Source organism: Populus trichocarpa, chromosome 17, assembly GCF_000002775.5.
Source record: "Populus trichocarpa isolate Nisqually-1 chromosome 17, P.trichocarpa_v4.1, whole genome shotgun sequence".
NCBI lineage: Eukaryota > Viridiplantae > Streptophyta > Magnoliopsida > Malpighiales > Salicaceae > Populus > Populus trichocarpa.
The window spans coordinates 3,338,261-3,360,753 of NC_037301.2; the positions used below are offsets into that span (position 1 = coordinate 3,338,261).

The window sequence follows — 22,493 nt, forward strand, 5'->3', positions numbered from 1 at the left end:
GAATAGTATCGAACGAAATTGAAAGTCGGAGGACTAAATTGAAATTCAGAAAAATTCCCTATTTTTATCCAAACGGCGCCGTTTTGAATAAAAAAATACTGTTCATCTTCTTCCCCACTGAGCTGCCCGAGTGGCCGACTTCAGGCCGTGTTTTCTGCCTCGTTTGGCCCCCAAATCCGACAAAGCATGCATCCAAATGTCCACCTGGAACCCCTCTATCCCGGGGAGTGGTCCGGTCGGGTCGAAAAGGTTTGAAACGGCTTCGTTTATTGGCCCAAAGTGTGCACCTCGGGCAGTCTGCAAATTTGGCAGTTCGAGGTGCCCACTTTGAGCCAACGGTCTGGATCACTCAGGTCGAATCAAGGGCTGATATTTTTCCCCCATTGAAGACAAGATTGCCCTCTTTCCAGCCCTATAAATAGGAGCAATTGTCATGCTCAGAGGGAGGAGAAAAACGAGCTCAAAGTTGGCCAAAAACCAGCCTTCTACACCCATTTTTCTGCAAACAATCATTTTTTATGCTTTCTCTCTCCACCGTGGCCTTCAGCCACCATCACCTTCATCACCTAGCTTCTCGCCATCATCCCCACCTCCAGTAGCCACAAAACCATCTCACGTGACAGTTGCACCACTTCTCTCTCTCTCCTCTGTAAAATCTCCTCCTCTGCCACCGGGGACTCCAGCAGCAGCGGCGACAGCAGAGCCAGCAGCCACCACCTTGACCAGAAGCTTTCACTCCTACCAGCAGCAGCCAGAGTAGCATCTCCTTCCCCAGTCACACCAACAGCTCCAGCCGTGAGCTTTCCTTCTCCTCTGCAGGAATCTGCTCCTTCTTCTTCCAGCCGTGAACAGTGCAAGCCGCCGGCCTCACCACCTTCAGTTACACCGTGCACCACCAGCTAGGCCGCCGACTCTCTCCACGCCAGGTAACTCGCCCCTCCCCTGCTACGCCTTCCTTTTCCTTTCACCGTGGCTGCATGCAGAGTTCGTTTCTGCATGCAGCGGCTAATTAATTAGCCACTTGCTTGGGCCGGGCCGGTTCTGGCCCAGCCCAAGGGGTCGGGCCGGTTCTGGCCCAGCCCGGAAAAAAGAGAGAGGGACCTGTTGGGCCGAGACCGGCCCAACCCAAGGGTCCTGGACCGGACCAACTGTTTGGGCCGGACCGGCCCACATATTTAATAAATTTAATTAATTATTATGTATTAAAAAAAAATCAAAAAAAATTCAAAAAAATTCAAACAAATTCAAAAAAATTTCAAAAATCATTTCAAAAAATTTGTGATTTTCTTAAATATTTTCCTACCAAGTTTGCTTAATATTGGGTTGTATACTTACATGATAAGATACAAGTCCGGTATTAAAATGCCCGGTTTTCTCAGAAATATTCAAAAAAAAATTTATTGCATACGGCCAAGTCCTAAAGAATTTTCCAAGCATGTTTTCTTTTCAAAATAAAAAAATTGCATCTTTCTCACGTTTTAAAAATCCAAAAAAATGGATATCATAACTAGTTTATGATCATCTGTTAGGGTTTGGCCAAAATGTCAAAAACTTTTATTTCAACTTTTTTTTTAGGATTCAGATGTAGACTTTAATATTTGTGGGGTGTAAAATTACACGATAAAGTACACTCTCGGGTATTAAAGATACAAGGTGTAAATAAAAGCAATTTTAAAATTCAGACTTTAGAATGGTTAGGATTTAACCCAATAAGGTAGAGACTCCCTCACGAAGGGAGATCTGCCTTGAACCTTAGAAAAGACCAACGAATAGAAACTCGACCTAGAAAAACAATCAAACAACAATGCAGCTTATCTTAGGTAGGGTGCACTGGGGGTGATGCGTCTTCCCCTTGCACAACCAGTCCCTTACCCAGACTCTCGCAGACCATAGGTTCCTAGTGACCATAATACTAGGTGGCGACTCCAACGAACCAAGCAAAACCACAAATAAAAAATAATAAATAATCGCCAGTCGATGCCGCGCTGATTTTTTGACGTGCGACACCGGTCTTGCTGGGTTATTTATTACTGTGACACTCCTGCACTTGGGATAAGACATCAACTCTTTGATCGTGTCACTTACTGACGAACAAAAATTACAGACGAAAGATTCACCGACAGAGTAATTCTATCGGTGATTTTGTTGGTAAATTAATTACCAATGGAATGATAGTAAAAATACCGATGAAAAATTATGTAGTGAATATAAAGATTGTGGTAGCGTGAGAGCAGAAGATATTAAAATTATATAGAAGTAATTTGAATTCAGAACTAGATGACCAAACAAAATATTTTATTTTGTGATTGGTCAGCAAATATAAGTTTCAGTCCTGAACAACCCAGTTCAAGGGAAAAATGGAAAGAAGAAAACATAACGTGTCACAACAAGAAAAGGAAGACATGGCATTGTTTTCAATGGAAGATGGATAAGAAGGTGAGCTAACAACAACAACATTCAAAATGACTCTCCTGTTTTCCATACTACACCAACCATATGGAACAGATCACAAATAGATCTCTCCCACCGTCCCACGTACATCGATCTATCTATATAAACCCCTTATCATCCCTGGTTAATTTGTCACAAACAATATCACACAGTTCTTTCTTCTCTTAATCCTAGCTAGCGAGTTCATATAGCCTCTTCCAGGCCTTGAGATTTAGCATTGAGATGGCAAGTTTCAGCTGTTTTATCTTAGCTCTCTTCATTGCTCTATCAATTTCAGGCGGCGAGGCGGCTCGTCAGCTTCTGCAATTGCCCCCTTTACCTTCGGTACCCAATTTTCCCAAACCAACATTGCCACCAATGCCTTCTATACCAACACTACCACAGCCCACATTGCCAACAGCACAACCTTCCCTACCTAAACCCACACTGCCTCCACTTCCTAGCCTGCCAACAATGCCTAGTCTCCCCAAGGTCACCTTGCCTCCACTTCCAAGCATGCCCTCAATGCCCACTATCCCTATCCCAACAGCAATCCCCTCTATCCCGTTCCTCTCCCCACCACCTGGAAACTAGACCATGCTATTGCTCATTCTGAGTTTGATTAGTAAGCTTTTTGTCACAAGTTCATATCTTTTGGTCCCTGTGAAGAAAGTGTGAGGAGTTGTGCTGTTTGCTTCTGGTGTTTTTCATTCATTTATATATTTTCGCTTCCTATTTCCCTGTATTTCATTGCCTTCTTGTATTATACATATATACCTTTATCAATTAAAAGAAATGTAGTTTCAAACATTGTAATCTGGTGTTTTTTCCACACATTTGATTACTAAACTCTGCTCTTTCTGGAATTCTGCTGAGCTTGCACTATTAATAATGAAATTGTTGGTATCTCACAAGAGATTTAGTGAGTACAAATGCCAAAACTTGATGTATGCCAAGACACTACAGCAGATACCTACCAAGTTTAAGATTATCTTGTGTGTTTAATGCTTGCAACTAGTGTTGAGACTTAAATTTGAAATAAAGGTATATATGTTTAATACAAGAAGGCAATGAAATACAAGGAAATAGGCTCTTAATTAGATTCAAATGGTGAAAAATAGTGAAATAACAGTTCAACCGCGACCTCAAATAGGCTTTTAGATTCAAATGGCAAGAAAAATATTCATTTGATCGTAAATTTGAGTTTCATTACTAGCATGTCTTTGAAATAATATATTTACATCCGATTTATTTTCTTTTATTAAACTATTCTGAGTTTTAAACTCAACTATCTAATGTGCAATTGATATATCAATACTCAACCTAAGTTCTTCATATTTTTACCTCGAAGTTTGAACTTAAAAAATCAAGAAAGGCAACGTATGTTTTAACCGCTAGAAATTTTGCGTGGACAAAAAGATTGAAAATTATAGTGATATGGAATACGGATAATCACTTGTATCCTAAAATGTATTTTATATTATTTATACTCAAAACAAATTACTTTCCATACTAATGACCACATTGGATAAACTTGAGAAAATTAGCTAAACTTCACCCTTTTAGGTTTAGGTCTAAACTCACTTTATTAACATTTTAAGAAACATAAACATTGTCATTGATGAATTAACAGGCAAACCATGCAAAACTATTATTATCACAAATCAATTTTCCCTTCTACCTTGCATGCCTAAGTGTCCGAGCATCAAAGGGTTTTTCAATTCCTTTCTTTTCCCTGGCTTGGCTATCATTCTTTACTGCGTGTTTAATTGGGCTTAGGATTGTTGTTGAAGTATTAGTCAGGTACCAGTGTTGGATTCTTGGCATTCTTGGCATGATTGTTCATTTGTGGCTTAATTGTTGTGTTAAGGACAATTAACTACATTTTTTTAGAATGATTTTGCTATGTAAGTTGTTTGCTTGCTGAAGTTGCTTGTTGCTGGTGATTTCATTTTTGTTTTGTTTCATTGTTGTTGGAGTTTGTCCCAAAAACAATTAACTCCCGCAGCTTTTATATTTCATTGTATTCTATGTTCTTTCATTATTTAGTGCATGTTTAGTTTCATGCGATAAGTTTCTCTTGCTAAATAGCTTCAAAATATTTTGTTTGCACGTTTATTTTGTTTCAATTTTGCTTAATTATTTTTTTCCTTTATGTTGGGGTTGGTTTTGATGGGTTTTCTTTGTTTTTTATTAAGCATGATTTCTCTTTTGGATTCTTTTTGACTTAATGTCTTTGGATTTTTAAATTCTTCTTGGTTTACTGACTTTTGAGGTATGATTGGTTCATTTTTTTCAAGCAAAAATTTTTTGTTTTTGCTTAGTGGGATGGAATAATTTTGTTGTTCTCTTGTCTTTGCATGAGAGTTTAGCTGCAATTCTTATCATAGATGGGATGGCATTGAACATTTTTTTCTCAATCTTTGCAATGTTAAAAATAATGTGCAAGCTACGCTAGCATTTTTTAAAAAGAAAAAAAATAAGACATAGATCATTGACTTGACCATGTTCAATAAGCCCAGTTCATTTAATTATAAGATTAAAAAAAAGCATCTACGATAAATAAAGCAAACAAAGAAAAGTTGGCAATAATTAATTATAAAAAATAACCTCGCAATATTATACTCGGAAGAAGAAAAAAGAAAATCTCGTTGGAGACTCATTGTTACTTTGTCGTGGACACTGCCCCACCACCAAAAAAAGTTCACTAATACGGTTCTAACGCCATCATAAAGGCTACATGACAACATCAAAAGAGATCACACACATCGTTAAAGTAATGACCTGGAAATCAAACCAACCAAAATATCATAAAGTGAGCATCTCATGCTTATTTTTAATCAATTAATTTAATTTTAAAAAAAATATTTTTAAAAAAAGATAAATTTGACAAAGAACGACAAAGAAAAAGAATCGAGATAACCTGAGTTCTTTTCAAAATTCATAAAAAAATCCTATAGAAAGCAAATAAAAAAAAAAAGATAACAGAGCTCAATCTCCAATTAAATAAATGTTGAAAGATGAAACTGAAAATACTTGACCTAAAAATAGAAAAGGAAATAAAAAAAAACCCGAGTGAATCTCCTAAACTAGGGTTAATCTTCCAAACTTACAACTCGAGAAATCCTAGACCCATGCTCAATTAAGAAGCTCAATCCCCAATAAATTTAATGTTGAATGATGAAACCAAAAAAAAATATAAGTTTAAAAAATTTGTCAAAGTAAAAAAAAATAACAAGAAAAAAATGATAATCAAATCTGATAGGAAAAAAACTAAAAGATAATGAAATAAAAAAAAATTAAAAATTATCTCAACTAAAACAAATAACAATAAAAATAATGGGGATCAAATCTGACAAGTAAAAAAATTAAAGGAGGATGAAATTGGAAAAGAAATCTAATTTTATAAATTATTTCAAATAAAATAAATAGTAATCAAAAGAACATGGATCAACTCTGAAGGAAAAACAAATTGAAAGACTATTTTAAAAATTTAAAATGTCAAACATGAAAATCAAGAAGGAGGGAGAAAAGAAAGGGAAAAAAGAAAAAGTCATCGGTGTCAAATCAGGTGTCAATAAGTCACATGCATTGCCTAGAGATGGAGGAACAGTTGGGATGATTTGAACACCATCTTGGAAGCCATTATTTGGTCCTCGAACGCCTCTTTACACGTCGACCTACTCGCTAACACGTGTATTACAAGCTTCAGCCACTTTTGATAATATTATATTTAATTAACTATCAAATTTTCTCTCAGTCAACTTGATTATAATTAAAAAAAAACCTGGATAAAATTACAAAAAAAAAAAACCCTTAAAGTGAGTTAAAAAATTTATACTTTTAAAAGTAATTGAGTCTTTAGACTAATGCTTTAAAAAGTAAAAATATAAAAAAATCCTTGGACACTATTTTTTTTTTTTTTTTTGTATGGATAACTTAGTCATCTCCTTGTGGTCTAGAATTTTAAAAGTTTGATTTCTCATCTATTAATTTGATAATTATTAATGGATTCCTGTAAAAAAAACCATATTACCCTTACTATGTAGTTCATTGGTTTTTTTCAGAATGGTAAAATTATTATTATAGTATTCCAATTTGTTGTTCTTGGTATATAGTCACTGAGCCCTATTATTATTTTTTTTTTTAATTTTAATATCCTTCGCCCGTTTATTTTATAGCATACAACATACCATTTTGTTTTGTATGCTCTTGCACCAAGACTTCACGAATAAAATGTTGACTATAGTGAGTGTTCTGCTTTTGACATTTTGAAGCTAACTTGATTGCTGGTCATCAACCAATAAACTGCACTTATTCACCTAAAAAAAACAGGGGAGAATGGTAGAACTTCGAGTGTTTGAATCTTGCGTATGAAAAAAGAAAAAGAAACTGAAGAAAATCATGGCTAGTCAACAACAATCAGCATCTGCTACTATTTTCAATAGACATGGATATGAAGGTGAACTAACAATAACAAAACTCAAAATGACTGTCCATTTTTCTCAACAACACCAACAATTCAAGAGAAACCTCCCATCTTCATCTCCACTATATTAACCCAGAGAAAAGTCGTAGATTGTCACTCACAATTTCCTGCAATCCTCTTTTTGCTTATTTATTATTGCTCATATATAGTCTTGTGAGGCCTTGGAACATTACCAGCATGGCAGCTTTCAAGTGTCTTATCTTGTCTCTCTTCATTGCTTTGTCGTTTTTGGGAGGGGAAGCAGCTCGTAATCTTCTGCAATTGCCAAATCTGCCTAAACCAGCATTGCCACCATTGCCTTCTATACCATCTCTGCCACAGCCCACATTGCCAACTTTGCCCACCACCCAACAACCTTCACTGCCTAAACCCTCTCTGCCTCCACTTCCAAGCATGCCAACACTGCCTACTGTCGTCCCCAAGGCCACCTTGCCTCCACTTCCAAGCATGCCAACACTGCCTACTGTCGTCCCCAAGCTCAGCTTGCCTCCACTTCCAAGCATGCCTTCAATTCCCAATATCCCTCTCCCAACAACAATTCCCTCTATTCCATTCCTCTCCCCGCCACCAGCTGGAAATTAGTCTCATTTCAAGTTTGATTATGGAGTTGTCATGTCAGAGATATATCTTTTGAGTGCTTGGTTCTTACTTCTCTACGCAGTAGCGTGAGGAATTGTGTTGTCTGTATACCTTCATTTGAACACTGTTAATTGCTTCTTGTATTCATTTGTCTCCTTTCATCATATATATATGAACTTTCACATTTAATTAGTTCATTCTACTCTTTTCTTTTAACTTCCTTCCACTGACGAGAGAAAAAGAATATCTTGTGATTGAACTTGATGCGATCATGATACAAAAAAATTAAAATTCTATTTAACAAAAAGCATTCTAAAAAATAATTTAATAAATAACTTCCTTTCATTAACAATAATAATAATAAAAAGTATATTGTGATCGAAATTAGAGCCGAGTTGATAGAAATAAATTTAAAATATTTTTTTTTAAAAAATACATTAAAATAATAATTTGTTTATGTTTTAAATTTTTTTTTAATATTAACAAATAAAAAAACACAAAATAAATTGAAGCAAAGAAAAAAATATAAAAAATTTAATTTTTTTAAAAAATACTTTTAAAACAAAAAACAAAAAAAAAGGCTATTAATATCAGCATGTTACAAGAAAAATAATCCAATTTAAAAAAAAAAAATCTAGAAAACAATCAAGAAAAGCAAGGGGATAAATTCTATTACCAGGTCCAGGAAAAAATAAATGGAGGCAAGGCCCAATTGTACATTCATGCACCTTTATCGGCAGAGGCAGGCCCAATTCAAGGTTTCAACTAGATAGGAGAGCGAGCCCATTTATTTAAGGTTGTCTGTGTTTCATATTTCATTATTTCAGAAACACCCTTTCTGAGATGGCAGGAACTATAATATAGTCGAACAAGGATGTTCTCCCATGGCCTTTGAGTCTCATATTATAGCATATAGTAGCGTTATCTTTATTTAAAAAAAACCACTTTCTCTACACAAGAACAATTTTAAATATAATACACTTCATTCATACAACAATTTATTGGAGGTATTTTATGCACCAAAAATTCCTCAAACCTTTAATTACTTGAGTATATAAATTAAAAAAAAAAATGCAATGAAACTTGAAAAGAATATATAAGAAGGAAGGTTTTTAAATATTTGTAAAGATATAAGAGATAGCAAGTAAAATAGAAAAATATTTTTATTTTGAAGAATTTTTTATGATGAGAATTATGTACTTTTCATCCTTAAAACACACACACACACACAATAAAGGTATAAATTATCAAATATATTTAAGACAATTAAATATGGTAAATTAATTTAACAATATACATTATCCCATTAAAATAATTAAATATTAATTATGCTAATGTTAACCATTTAAATTTTGTACAACACAATCAAAATTTTAATCGGCCAAGTCAATAGAATTTATTAACTATTAAACTATTATCATTAATTATAATTTAAAATCATGATTCTAACATTCCCACATGATTTAAAATTATTCATAATAATAAATAAGATGAGCAATTAATGTCATGTGATAGGTGTTTGGTAACTTTAGGGTTTGAATCTACACTTACTATCAAAAGGTCTTAACTTGAAGAATCATAATAATTTGGATGTTTCGAACTAAGTTCTTTAAACCACGTTTAAATTTATCACACATAACATATGGGTGATTTTAAGATTTTATCAGTATTATGTTTTTTTTATTTTATCATGAGCATGTATTTGTCTTATGAGTGTCTTCAAAGAATAGCCCGGGCTCTTGTAATGTTGACCTCACCAATATACTCACTTAGGTAAATCCTTCAAAAATGTTTCATGATGAGAATTACATACTTGCCATCCTATAGCATGTGAAAAATACAGAGAAAATACATAACAAGTTAACTTTGGTCTTTTTACTTTTCAATTGATATATTTTCAGTCTTTCTAGTTTTTAATTTTAATTATGGTTCAAAACTCTATTTCTCTTATTTTTTTAATATTAGGTTTGAGAGAGAAAAAATAGAGAAGTTGAATTCTAGTAAAGAAAGATAAAATCATCGTTTAACACCATAAAAAAGGTCGCCCTTGGTATTAAAGGGTTTTATTAAGGTGTTACTCGGACTTTATCTTGCCTAAGAAAAAGGATTTAGCTCGTAAATATTTTTGAATTCAAGTTAATTTTTTTGATTGATTTATGGGTAATTTAAAACCATAAATAGGTTTATATAGATCTTTAGTGTGTTTTTAGATTGTTTAGGTCAATGGGTTAAAAATAAGTTTTTTAGTATATAATACCCCTACCTTGATTTTTAGATGATCCTCCAATCGCCTGATTCTAGGTTCATATATAACAAGTCGTCTATGTTGTTTTTTTAAATAAAAAGTGGATGACGCATTGTTCGCCTCTAATATATATTATAAAAAAAGGCTTGGCGCGCGAGTCAAAACTCTTTTTTATAGGCCAGGCGTGCAGGCCCACACGCCTGACCTATTTTGTTTTGCTTTTTATTTTAGTTTTTTTCTATATTTTACTTTTTAATCTATCAAATAGATTTGTTAAAAAAAATAATTTAGAAATTTGTTTTATTAAATACCACTGAGTTTTTAATTTTTTTTATGATATCATAACTTTTTTTATTGTATTAGAAAATACTCTTTTTATACAACCTTTCATGATGTTTTTTTTTTTAGAAAATATTTTATTTGTTCACTCAATTTTATTGAGTGTTGTTTGATTAAATACCATTTAATTTTTTGTTTATTTTCAAGAAAGGTTATAGTGTTATTATTTATAACATTAGCGGACACTTTTTTGCAGCTTTATAAAAAAAAAATTATGTTGCGACTTTTCTATGCATGTCAAGTTTTATTGTCATATGGTTAGATAAGAAAATACAAAAAATAAGTTATTAAACCAATCTTGGACTATCATCTAATCTTGACCTCACCACTATACCCACTTAGATAAATCCTTCAAAAATGTTTTGTGATCAACATCCCGTAAAAGTTTTTGCCTTTATACTCATTCAAATTAGTCATTATAATAGAAAGCTCATTATTATACAAAATTGTACTTGATATCGCCTTTAAAATATATATGTAATGTTTATGTTATCCTCAATTATCCAAAGATCTTGTTTTTATTTTTTGAACTTCATTCATGGAATCACCATATATTTGAAAACAGATTTTCACTATTGGTGGTTCATTTAAAGGATTCGATTGTATTTTTCTAGATGATTGAATAACTCATTGGCATGCCAAACCTTTAATGAGCTAATCTATAATGTTGTTTTTAGACCTAACAGAATCCAAAGAAATAACACCACGAGATATTAAATGTCTAATTGATTTATGTCTAACAATTATATCTCTTTTTTTTAATTAAAATTTTTACTCTTAACCTTAGCTTTAGTGGCTTGGCTATCACAATGTATTGATATAAGTGATATTGGTTTAGAAATAAATGGTATATCAATTTAAAAAAAAAATAAAGCCCGCCCAGCTTTTGAATAGCAGCATCTAATGCAACCAATTATATTTCTATGGTTAAACGAGTAATTATGGTTTGTTTAGAAGATTTCCAACCAAATGTACACATACCCACTAGTAGGTTTTATTTTTTCTAAACTAGAAATCCAATTTGCATCACCAAATTTCTCTATAATAATAGAAAACTATTATAATAAAGTGCATAATCAACTTAAAAAATCTTTTTAAAGCACTCCAATGTGAAGTATTAAGATTATGTGTATATCTGTCTAATCTACTAATTGCATATACTATATCAGGTCTTGTATATTTGCCTAGATACAATAATGACCCAATATTATATGAATATTTATATTGAGATACATTTTCACCATTATTTTTTTTAATTTAGTAGGAGGATCAAAAGGACTATATACATGAGACATATCAAAAAAAAATTAAACCTTTTTATATTTTTTTAATGTAAAGTGATTGAGATAAAGTAAAATTATTGTTATTTTTCAATAATTAAATGTTTAAAACAACATTAATTGAACCACAATCCTTCGTATCAAAATGTTTAGACAATAATGCACTTGAGGGTCTAGCTCAGTGGTTAACAGGTGAGGCTTGCCTTGCCCCCGTCCCGAGTTCGACCCTCCATGTGCACGCCTGTCAACCCCACGGTGTCTTACCTGTCTGCTGGGCTTGCAGGATGTTCAGTAGACCCGGGGAATAGTCGTGGTGCGCGCAAGCTGGCCCGGACACCCCGGGTTATCAAAAAAAAAATGTTTAGACAATAAAGATTTAGAAATATTTATAACTTGAATACTATTATTAAACATAAAATCATATAATCATTTTCAATTTGTTTAATATAAATACATTTATCAACAATATTTATTTGACAACCATCAAATATCATATTTGTTTCGTGTTATTATTTCGAAGCTTGTTTTAAACCATAAAGACATTTTACAAGTTTGTGAATCTTCTTTTCTTGACCAAGCGCAACAAAACCTTTTAGTTGATACACGTAAATTTTTTCTTCTAAATCACCATTTAAAAAGTTTTTTTAAATATTTATTCGACGAATTTCTAATTTGTAAAAAGAAATTAAAGTAACTATTAATCTAATTATAGTGATTTTAGAAATGGGTGCATATGTGTCAAAAAAATCTATTCTTTTTTTCTTTTTAAACCTCTTATCAATTAATCTAGCCTAAGATTTTTCTACAGGTCTATCAGTTCTCAATTTCATTCTAAAAACTCATTTACAATTTATTATCTTGCAACCTTGTGACAAATTGGTCAAAAACCAAGTTTTGTTAGAAAATAAAAAAAATTATTTAATCTTTTATTGCTCTTTTTAAAAAAGGAACTCCAATCAATGTATGTTTAGGTTTATTTTTTAAGTAAAAAGATATAAAAATTAGCACAAAAACTTTTGCTCTTCTATTTATTTTAATCTTTCTAATTTTATCATAAGCATGATTATTAACAATATCTATTTTAGAATAAGAACTTTCATTAACAGGTTTAGACAACTTATTTTTCATTGAAAAAATATTTTCAAGGAAAATTGTATCCCGTAACTCAATAATTATATTATTTGCAATTTAAAAAATTTTGGAATTTAAAACTAAAAATCTATAAGTAGTATTATTCAAAGAATATCCAACATATGTATAGCCTATAATTTTAGGACTTATTTTCCTTTTCTTGGTAATTGAAATATTTACTTTATCTAAACACCTCAACACTTTAAAGTATTTTAAAGAAGGTTTTTTATTATTTCAAAATTCATGTTTTATCCAAAAAACATTTATAAGAAATCCTATTAATAAATAACAAGCAGAATGCAAAGTTTCACCTTATAAGTTATTAGACAAACCAAAACTAATTAACATTGCATTAATCATATCCATTAAAGTTCTATTTTTCTTCTTTTCGTTATCTCATTAAACTTCATTCATTTTATTAGAAATATACTCACCACCCCCTATTAGATCGTAAAATTTTTATTTTTTTTTCTAATTGATTTTGTACTCCAACTTTAAAAGTTTTAAACTTATCAACCAACTCACTTTTAGAGTTAGTCAAATAAAAATAACAAAATCTTGAAAAGTCATTAATAAAAGTTATAAAGAGTCTTTAACCACCATGAGTCAAAATATTATTATTATTATAAGTATTATTGTGTATTAACACCAATAGATTTGTTTTCTTTTCTATTAGATTAAAAGCCTTTCTACATTGTTTAGCTTGTACACAAATTTTATATTTTTTTTTATTATTAATATGTGACTTAGAAATTATATTTAAATGCATCAATCTTCTTTTAACAGTGTTAAAGTTAACATGCACAAGCCTACCATGCAATGAATCAAAACATCCAACATCTACAATAGGTCAAGATGAAAAATATAAAGCAATTTTAGAAGAATGCATTAGTTATACTTAATTTATAAAAATCATTCAGCAAATAATACTTTTCATTTCAAGATCCAAATCTACTAATAACTATTTTATTAGATCCTAAAACAAGAATAAAACCATTTTGATCCAACAAAGATGCATTAACTTAATTTTTTTCTAACATTAGGAACATAAAAAACTTCATCCAAAGCAAGAATTTTTTAGACAACAACTCTAATTAGACTTGGCCTTCTCTTAAGACTTAGCTACACTCTCATTCCTCATACTCATAGTTCGTGTGCTTGAAGCCTAATAATAAAATAAAAATATTTTTTTATCAACACAAACATAAAACATTAATTCCATGCTCATAATTTAAGTTAAAAATCATATTTAACTCGGGCTAGAAATAAAATACATGTAAGTTGGGAAAGAAGAGCTAGCCCTTACAATTACTTCATTGGCTTATGGTTCAAAAGTCTCTTGAGGTATTGCTTTAAGAGCGCGTTTGGGAGTGCTTTTCAAAAGCGCTTCCGAAAAAATTTGAAATTTTTTTTTGAAGTAATATGTTTTTGATGTTTTCAAATTATTTTGATGTGCTGATCTTAAAAATAATTTTTAAAAAATAAAAAAAATTATTGGCATACTTTTCTGAGTGAAAAGCACTTCGAAAAGCAACCACAACCACACTCTCAAACACCCTCTAAATACTTGACCAAGTTAATTATTGAAATTATTACCAACATGATTGTATTACCCACAAACCCGATATTACACACCCTTTTTTCTTACTCATATTATTAATTTTAGGCCTGTTAATATTATTATTATTATTGAACTTTTTTTTTATCTTTTTTTTTAAGTTGACTAGATATGAAAGAACCCTAAGCAACTTATGTCTTAGCTTGAAAATTACATTTTTATTGTTGTGAGGTACAATGTTTTTCATCCATCCTTAAAGCAACAAACTATTCATTAAAAAAAAGTTTTTTTTTTTTGTTTTAAACCTCTAACAAAATCAAACCAAGAATGTGGTTATTTTTAATATGATAAAATAAAAATAATTTGAAAAAGTTTCATTCCCTTAATTTTCATGTCATAAATAATATTTTTAAACTCATGGATTTGATGAGAACATTGTTCTCATCAACCATTTGAAAATCAAGCCACTTTCAACTAAATATCTTTTAAGATCTTTTTCTTTTGTACCATATTTATATTCAAGTGCTTTCCATACTTCAAAAATAATTTTAGTGTTACAAAATATATGATAAATATTATGAGACAAAGCATTAGATTTTTACTATAACATATAATATCTTTATTAGTAAAGTTATCTTTACTACCAGAGAAAAATGCATCACTTGAAAATAACTGAAAAACAACTGCATTAGTCAGTTTTTCAGCATTTTTATTTTATCATCATATAAAATCACAAAAAAAAACCTCCTTCAGGCCAAAATTTTATTTTTTGTTGCCAACAAAGAGATTTTTTTCTATAAAAATTTTCATGTTTGCTATATAATGAATTTATGATGTCCATAGCCACAATTAAGCAAACAAATCAATATTTTTAGAAAAAATAAGCAAAGTAATCGGTGTTTTATCTCCAAGGTTGTTAGGAAATTAAATGGAAATAATTATGAAAACAAATGCAACCAAGATATTCTTTCTTTTTCTATTTTAAACTTAGCAAATAAAAGCAAATACTAAAAATAATTAGAATTAAAAATAAATAGGAGAAAAAATAACGGTTTAGGAGAATTATGAGATTGTAGCATACAATAACACTATCCTTATATATATAATAACAATAAAATATAGTAAATTAATTTAATTATACATGTTTTCCCAGTAAAAAAATTAAATGTTAATTATATCAATGTTAATTATTTAGATGTCGTACATCATTATCAAAATCTTAAACAACTAAATCAATAAAGTTTATTAACTATTAAAAGTAGATATTATTAGTTATAATTTTGAATCAAGGTTCTAACAAAAAAAAAAGCATCCCTATCTTTTTTCTGTAACAAAAAAAATTAAGGGAAGAAAGATATTTTTAAAATATGAGCATTCATATTAAATAAAACTTTAACTAATAAGTGTGATACATAATGATGACCATGTAGCAGTGACAACTATTATATATATTATATAGCATTGTTGTTGATGAGCTTTACAATCAAGAAAATTAAAAAAAAAAAAGACTAAAATGTGTGGCCATTTTGTACACCACTTTTACATTTTGTTATGGATTAGATTAGTAATATTATTTTTTATTTTGGTTATTAAATTTTTTTTATTAAATTTGATCCTTTTGTAGCTAAATATTAAGGAAGGACAAGATTCAAAGATAGAAGACCAAAGTAAAAATACATAACAAGTTAACTTTGATCTTTCTGTTTTTCAATAGATATATTTTCAGTCTTTCTAGTTTTTAATTTTAATTATGGTTCAAAACTCTATTTCTCTTATTTTTTTAATATTAGGTTTGAGAGAGAAAAATTAGAGAAGTTGAATTCTAGTAAAGAAAGAGAAAATCATCGTTTAACACCATAAAAAAGTCGGCCTTGGTATTAAAGGGTTTTATTAAGGTGTTACTCGAACTTTATCTTGCCTGAGAAAAAGGATTTTAGCTCGTAAATGTTTTTGAATTCAAGTTAATTTTTTTAATTGATTTATGGGTAATTTAAAACCATAAATAGGTTTATATAGATCTTTAGTGTGTTTTTAGATTGTTTAGGTCAATGGGTTGAAAATAAGTTTTTGAGTATATAATACCCTTACCTTGATTTTTTGATGATCCTCCAATTGCCTGATTCTAGGCTAATATATGACAAGTCGTCTGTGTTGTTTTTTTAAATAAAAAGTGGATGACGCATTGTTCGCCTCTAATATATATTATAAAAAAAGGCTTGGCGCGCGAGTCAAAACTCTTTTTTATAGGCCAGGTGTGCAGGCCCACGCGCTTGACCTGTTTTGTTTTGCTTTTTATTTTAGTTTTTTCCTATATTTTACTTTTTAATCTATCAAATAGATTTGTTAAAAAAATAATTTAGAAATTTGTTTTATTAAATACCACTGAGTTTTTAATTTTTTTAATGATATCATAACTTTTTTTATTGTATTAGAAAATACTCTTTTTATACAACCTTTCATAATGTTTTTTCTTTATAGAAAATATTTTATTTGTTCACTCAGTTTTATTGAGTGTTGTTTGATTAAATACCATTTAATTTTTTGTTTATTTTCAAGAAAGGTTATAGTGTTATTATTTATAACATTAGGTGACACTTTTTTGCAGCTCTTCATCATGGTTTTCTTTTTAATAAAAAAAATTATGTTGTGGCTTTTCTATGCATGTCAAGTTTTATTGTCATATGGTTAGATAAGAAAATACAAAAAATAAGTTATTAAACCAATCTTGGACTATCATCTAGTCTACAGGTTTAGTGGGTTAACTCAAGTTAACTCATATCGATAAAAACATTCTCATCTCAGTATATAAAAAGAAAAAGGATAGAACGACGCTATCTTGAATTTTTTTTCTTTTGAAATCAAACAGGGTTTTAATCGGGTTATATCAGGTTAGTTCTCACTTAATTTAATTTAAAACCAAAGCAGGCAAGTGGCCATGTCAGGGTCGTGAATCTCCATGTTAACTCACTAGGCTAGGCTGGGTTTGGTGATATTGTCAAAAAGTTACCCATAACAACGCACTTAAAGTTTATTGTTCTTATATTTTTAACTTATCCACATCAAAATTAGTTGGTTTTATATTAAAAAAAAGAAAAGAAATCTTGTAAAGAAAGGTTAGGCAAAAAAGAAAAGGAAGTGTGTTGTTGAGATAAAAAGAGTTTCGATTAAAAAGATGTTTTTCTTGCCCTATTTTAAACCATAATCTGCGTCTATTTCTTAACTTCTCAACTTGATTTTTAGTCATTATTAATAACTATTTTTAATATTTATGATGCTTTTAATCCCCTATATTTTTATTAAATGAATATATAAAATTTTTTGCTCGTAATAAATTTTTTCTTGAAGCTACAAAATATAATGGTAATGACCACACTTTTTTTAATGTTAAAATAGTTTTTATTTAACCCGCAACAAAGTGTAAATATGATAGTCTAGTATTTTCTACAATATCTATAATCTATGAGCATCTGAAATTCTTCATAACACACAAAACATAAGGTGGTTGTTGATGGCATTTCATGTGAAAATCATCCTCTTACTTCTCCTTTCCATACTCCAAAACAACTTTTTTAATGTAATTTTCTCCTTTTTAGTAAGTTTTTTTTTTTAGAGTTTAATGAAATATTTGAGTTGTTGATGTATCATTATAATACATTAATTATTTCCTAAAAATAGAAAAATTCCTAATTTTTTTTATCATTTCTACTTTTTTTTTGTTTTTCTTTATGTATTATTTATCATTAATTGATGCTTTTGCACCAAGACTCCTTTGGCTAAAATGCTCTCTGTTTTTTTTTTTACACTTTCAAGGACAACTTGTGCAAGTGATTTTCAACTAAAATTATATCAAAATAATATTTTTTTATATTTTATTTTTATATCAAAATTATTCAAAAACATAAAGAAAAATTCATTAATTTGATGTTTTTTTTAAAACAATAAACAATTTAAAAAACTTTTTAAAAATCATATTGTAATGCAAAAATAAATGTTCATATATCTCTAAATACTTGCCAACATTCTCTTAACAACAAAATTATACTAATATTAAACTTGATTACTGGTCAAGAACCAATTAGCAAAAGATGGAGGATTGATAAGAAGAATTCCAAATTTTTTTTTTTTTTTTTTTTGGCCAGCAAATAAAAATATAGACAGTCAGCAACAATCGACATATGTTTCTCTTTTACAGTGTAAGTAGATAAGAAGGTGAACTAACAAAAACTAAACCAAAATCAGTGTCCTGTTTTCTCAACTACACCAAACCGTTCAAGAGGGATCTCCCCTTTTCATCTCTGTGTATAAAAACTTCAAGAATAGGCCTAGTATGTCTCACAGAATCTCATACAATTCTTTGTTTGCAATTGGTTTCTAGTTCATAATCTTGCAGGCCTTGAAATTTTGGCAAGATGGCAAGCTTCAACTGTTTTATCTTAGCCCTATTCATTCTTTTGTCGTTGTCGGGTGGCCAAGCAGCTCGTCATCTTCTGCAATTGCCTAATTTGCCTAAACCGACATTGCCACCATTGCCTTCTATTCCTGCACTACCACAGCCAACATTGCCGAGTTTACCAACTTCTCAACCTTCAATGCCTAAGCCCACTATGCCTCCACTTCCTATTCTGCCAAAAATCCCCAAAGCCACCCTGCCTCCGCTTCCTAGCATGCCAACATTGCCTGCTGTTCCCAAGGTCACCTTGCCTCCACTTTCAAGCATGCCCTCAATCCCCACAATTCCAATCCCAACTGCAATTCCTTCTATTCCATTCCTCTCACCACCACCTGCTACCACAAAGCCTTGAGTTTCTTCATTCTGTTCATAGCAGTGAGAACCTTTATGTACCATTAGTGTGGCTTTGGTATGGTATAGGAGCATATTTACACTCTTGCAGTTTCATGCTATCGGATGCCAGAATTCTTCCTTCGTTGTGTCTTTAGGGTGTTACTGGGTTTGTTTCAGTTCTGTTTGTGTTTCTTTATACTGTATTTTGATGGAGTTTTGTATTTATGATTGCGCTTCGAGATATATGATCATTGTATTATGTTTCTTCAATTTTAGTTTGCCTCCAAAAGCCATATGTGTGTGCTTAATCATGTGATGCAATGAATCTGAATTTCCATAGTTATGGTAAAGAACATACCTTACCTTCAGTACAGCAAACATCAGTCAAACATATCACAGATTTCTTTTTGTGGATTCCCAATCCATAAAATCTAAAACCTTATGACACAACAGATGGATAAGGATGGTTTGTTGAATAGGAAAGTAAGATTATTCTAACCCATCAATAATATGTATGATGCAAGCAGTACATCTAAAATGATTTCATTATAGTCTTTAAAGAAAAATCCCATTGCAATCCATTGAAAATTGCCCAGCAGGTTCCTTATTTTCATCCTGGCATATCTAACAAGTTTTCCAATTCTATATGAAACAACAAAAGAAAATGTATTAAAACAGCAAGCTTGAACAGAATGATGTTTCATGATATATAGCAATGTCACATGTTGATTTGAAGTTATATCAGACTTCCGGGTTCTGCTATACTCATGTAAGAAGAAACAAAGTCAATAGCAGCAAGTTTAGCATACAAAATCATAAAGGGTATAATATGTATAGAAATTATTCTTCCTGACATCCCGTATCTCATGTTGGACCATTATTGGTACATTTCACAACTTGTAGTGATCGTATATCAGTAAGTCTAAGGGATTTAGTCATCCGATATATTTCAGTTGCTGGCTAGTGGCTAGCCATTTCACCTACTCATCAATGGATGATAAAAGAGGCAGGCTGTGGAAATCTCACGGGGGGTGAATTGGAGAATGGTATAACCATCTAGATTGGCCCTGGAGATTATGACGCTGAATATGCATACCATATATGTCAGTCCTCCGTGATTCTGAACCCTCCAAAATTAGAAAGCTATTAAGTTCAAGAAAAGAACTGAATGATTGCCACCAAGAATGCAGTGTATCTTGACCGCTTTTACTCTCAACGTCAAGTCCTGAAACCTGTATAAATTGTGAACCATTTCCCCTCCATCCATAGTGTTCTCAAGAGAGTTGTTGGTCTCTTCTTTCTTAGTGAGGTGGTTTCAATTCTTTTGTTGATTCACCATGGTTAGAAAGAGTAAGGGTCGCCAAAAGTTGGAGATGGTTAAAATACCAAATGAGAGCAATTTAATGGTAACCTTCTCCAAGCGTAGGTCTGGCCTTTTCAAGAAGGCTAGTGAACTCTGTACTCTTTGTGGTGCTGAAGTCAGCATCATTGTGTTCTCGCCTGGCAAGAAGGTTTTCTCTTTTGGCCACCCTTCTGTTGAAAAGGTCATGGAACGTTATCTCTCAGGAAATATTCCCCAAACTTCAGGTGCTTTTCATCTTATTGAGGCTCATCGCAATGCTAGGGTCCACGAACTCAACATGCAGCTAACTCAGGTACTGATTGGCAAGAATTTTCAAAGTATATTTAGTTTTTCCTTTTGTAAGAATTATCTGCAGAAGATATTGTGAGAACCATTTTCTAAAGAAACTTCTTAGGTGCATCAATTTGCTTTCATCAGAAAACCAAAATATTTTCTTACTAATAAATGATTCACTAGGTGGCCAACCAATTGGAAGTGGAGAAGAAAAGAGGGGAAGAGCTAGACAGAATGCGGAAAGCTAGTCAGAGTCGGAACTGGTGGGAGAAGCCTCTTCAGGAACTTGACTTGGCACAGCTTCAACAATTGAGGGCGGCTTTACAGGATCTCAAGCAGGATGTGACCAGGCACGCCAAACAGATTCTGATTCAAAATTCAGCTCCTCAGCCTTTTATTGCAGCAAACCCCAGCACTAGTGGGAATCATCTTTTCGATACCAGGAATACTGGATTCATCTCAAACATGACTGTGCCTCCTTTCAACACCAACATGAGTGGGAATCCTTTCAACACAAACATGACTGCTAGTCCATTCAATGCAAGCTCAGCAATGCCTCCTTTTGGATACAGTCTTGGATATGGGACTAGTTTCTTCTAGTACGTTAATAATTCCTTTGAAATAGAATGTCTTAACCATAACACAGTTCATTTATGTTTTGAATCTGTCAATACTTTCAGGTTGGAATTGAGTATTGTGGATCAAGATATTCAAATGAAATGATAATAAATACCATTTTTATTTGTGAAGGATTGTCGTGATCTCCACACCAATACATACATCATGTCGAGCATATTAATATATTATATGCAAGGAAATGATTCAATTCAGGATTTTCAAAGGTTTCATGTTAAGATATTAATGACTTGTTTTCTCTTTTCATTTTGTTTTCGGAGAAAAAATGTCCTGTGACTAGAGGTTCTTGATGCATAAAGCGTTCATCTAACTCTATGCATTACAAACCATTGCTACTAAACTATGTTCCTCCACTGCAATTTACTTGCTGATCAACTGGTTTTGTATGGATTCTTTAAGTTCCAATGAATAACGGTAATATACCGAGAAGTTCCCGCGAAAGAGAATGATTTTGTATCATTAATTGATTGTAGTTTATTTGGTAAGTTGATTCAAAATTTAAATTTAACGTCTGCAGTTGTGTTTTTTTTGCGGTCGCGCCTTTTAAAGAAAATCTCCACCATGTGAAACATTGCTTGAAATGGCTTGCAGTTTATAGTAAGTACCTTAAAACTATATTTGATTAAGGTTAATGTAAATTACAATTGATCTATGAGCAACCTCTTAACGACGCTTGACGAATTGCCGTATGATCTGTTACCATGTTAATCATCATTGCCGGAAACACAAACAACCTCTTATTAACATCCAGAAGATGTTGTGTTGATCATCTTCTTAGTGGCACCTTTAAGTTGTAGTTACAGATATGATATCTTTTATATTGCAAACTTGGCTAGTGCCCTGCACTTGACCAGCATTAAATGATGTTTGCTGCAAAAACTGGTACAAGAGTAAGGTAATTTTATGTTTTTTATGATGTAGATTGTTCTGTCATCACTTATGCTGTAACAAAACATTACTAGACTTTCCTTTTGTAGTGTGGAGGAATTAATTATGAATTATCAACTCATCAAATATCCCATCTTGCCAAATCATATTCCAATCATCTAACCATCATCAACACCTGTAAGGAGCCTATGACATCTTTTCGAAGAATTGCAGATGAGAAGATGAACTGCCAACAAGAAAACTCAAGGGTTCCAAGTCATGGTTGCTTGCTGAAAACTAACAACTTGACTTGTATAGTTGTGAATTTAGAGCAGAGAAGTCTGCTAGTTTATGAGCCTAGAACTTGACTAAGGGTCAACGAAAGAATGACACTTACAACATTTGTCGTTTGGTCCAAGAACTCTAATTAGATAACCAAACAGATGATCCCAAAGAAGCAATAGTCAACTAATATGATATAGAAGTAGGTGAACTAACAAGCAATCTCAAAATTGTCTTT

At 31.5% G+C, this 22,493-nt stretch overlaps 3 protein-coding genes and 1 long non-coding RNA gene across 4 annotated transcripts in view; 3 read left to right on the top strand and 1 right to left on the bottom strand.

The window, feature by feature from the left end:
- Positions 1-3,304, bottom strand: part of LOC127904471 (uncharacterized) — a 117,651-nt gene extending 114,347 nt beyond the window's left edge. The window contains exon 1 of the long non-coding RNA XR_008057714.1: positions 3,208-3,304. This is a non-coding gene — a long non-coding RNA (uncharacterized LOC127904471). The remainder of the gene's footprint in view (positions 1-3,207) is intronic.
- The window catches only part of LOC127904469 (protein PELPK1-like), a 33,519-nt gene extending 25,824 nt beyond the window's left edge, over positions 1-7,695 (top strand). Inside the window, exon 2 of the mRNA XM_052448316.1 lies at positions 7,348-7,695. Within this exon, the coding sequence (XP_052304276.1) occupies positions 7,348-7,501 (154 nt within the window). The 3' untranslated portion in view covers positions 7,502-7,695. The remainder of the gene's footprint in view (positions 1-7,347) is intronic.
- A 10,765-nt stretch (positions 7,696-18,460) lies between these two features.
- On the top strand, positions 18,461-18,853 carry LOC127904529 (protein PELPK1-like). Its single transcript, XM_052448704.1, has one exon. The coding sequence runs from the start codon at positions 18,461-18,463 to the stop codon at positions 18,851-18,853; it is 393 nt and encodes a 130-aa protein (XP_052304664.1).
- Positions 18,854-20,171: 1,318 nt separating this feature from the next.
- On the top strand, positions 20,172-21,189 carry LOC112324635 (agamous-like MADS-box protein AGL62). The gene is made up of 2 exons (XM_024588353.2): positions 20,172-20,489; positions 20,654-21,189. The coding sequence occupies exons 1-2, from the start codon at positions 20,172-20,174 to the stop codon at positions 21,068-21,070; spliced, it is 735 nt and encodes a 244-aa protein (XP_024444121.2). The 3' UTR covers positions 21,071-21,189.
- Positions 21,190-22,493: the final 1,304 nt, after the last annotated feature.

Bases quoted from the DNA above. Each gene is read 5' to 3' on its own strand.
- LOC127904529 (XM_052448704.1), top strand. From the start codon at position 18,461: ATGGCAAGCTTCAACTGTTTTATCTTAGCCCTATTCATTCTTTTGTCG.
- LOC112324635 (XM_024588353.2), top strand. From the start codon at position 20,172: ATGGTTAGAAAGAGTAAGGGTCGCCAAAAGTTGGAGATGGTTAAAATA. The intron at 20,490-20,653 runs GTACTGATTGGC...ATGATTCACTAG, and splicing joins TCAACATGCAGCTAACTCAG to GTGGCCAACCAATTGGAAGT.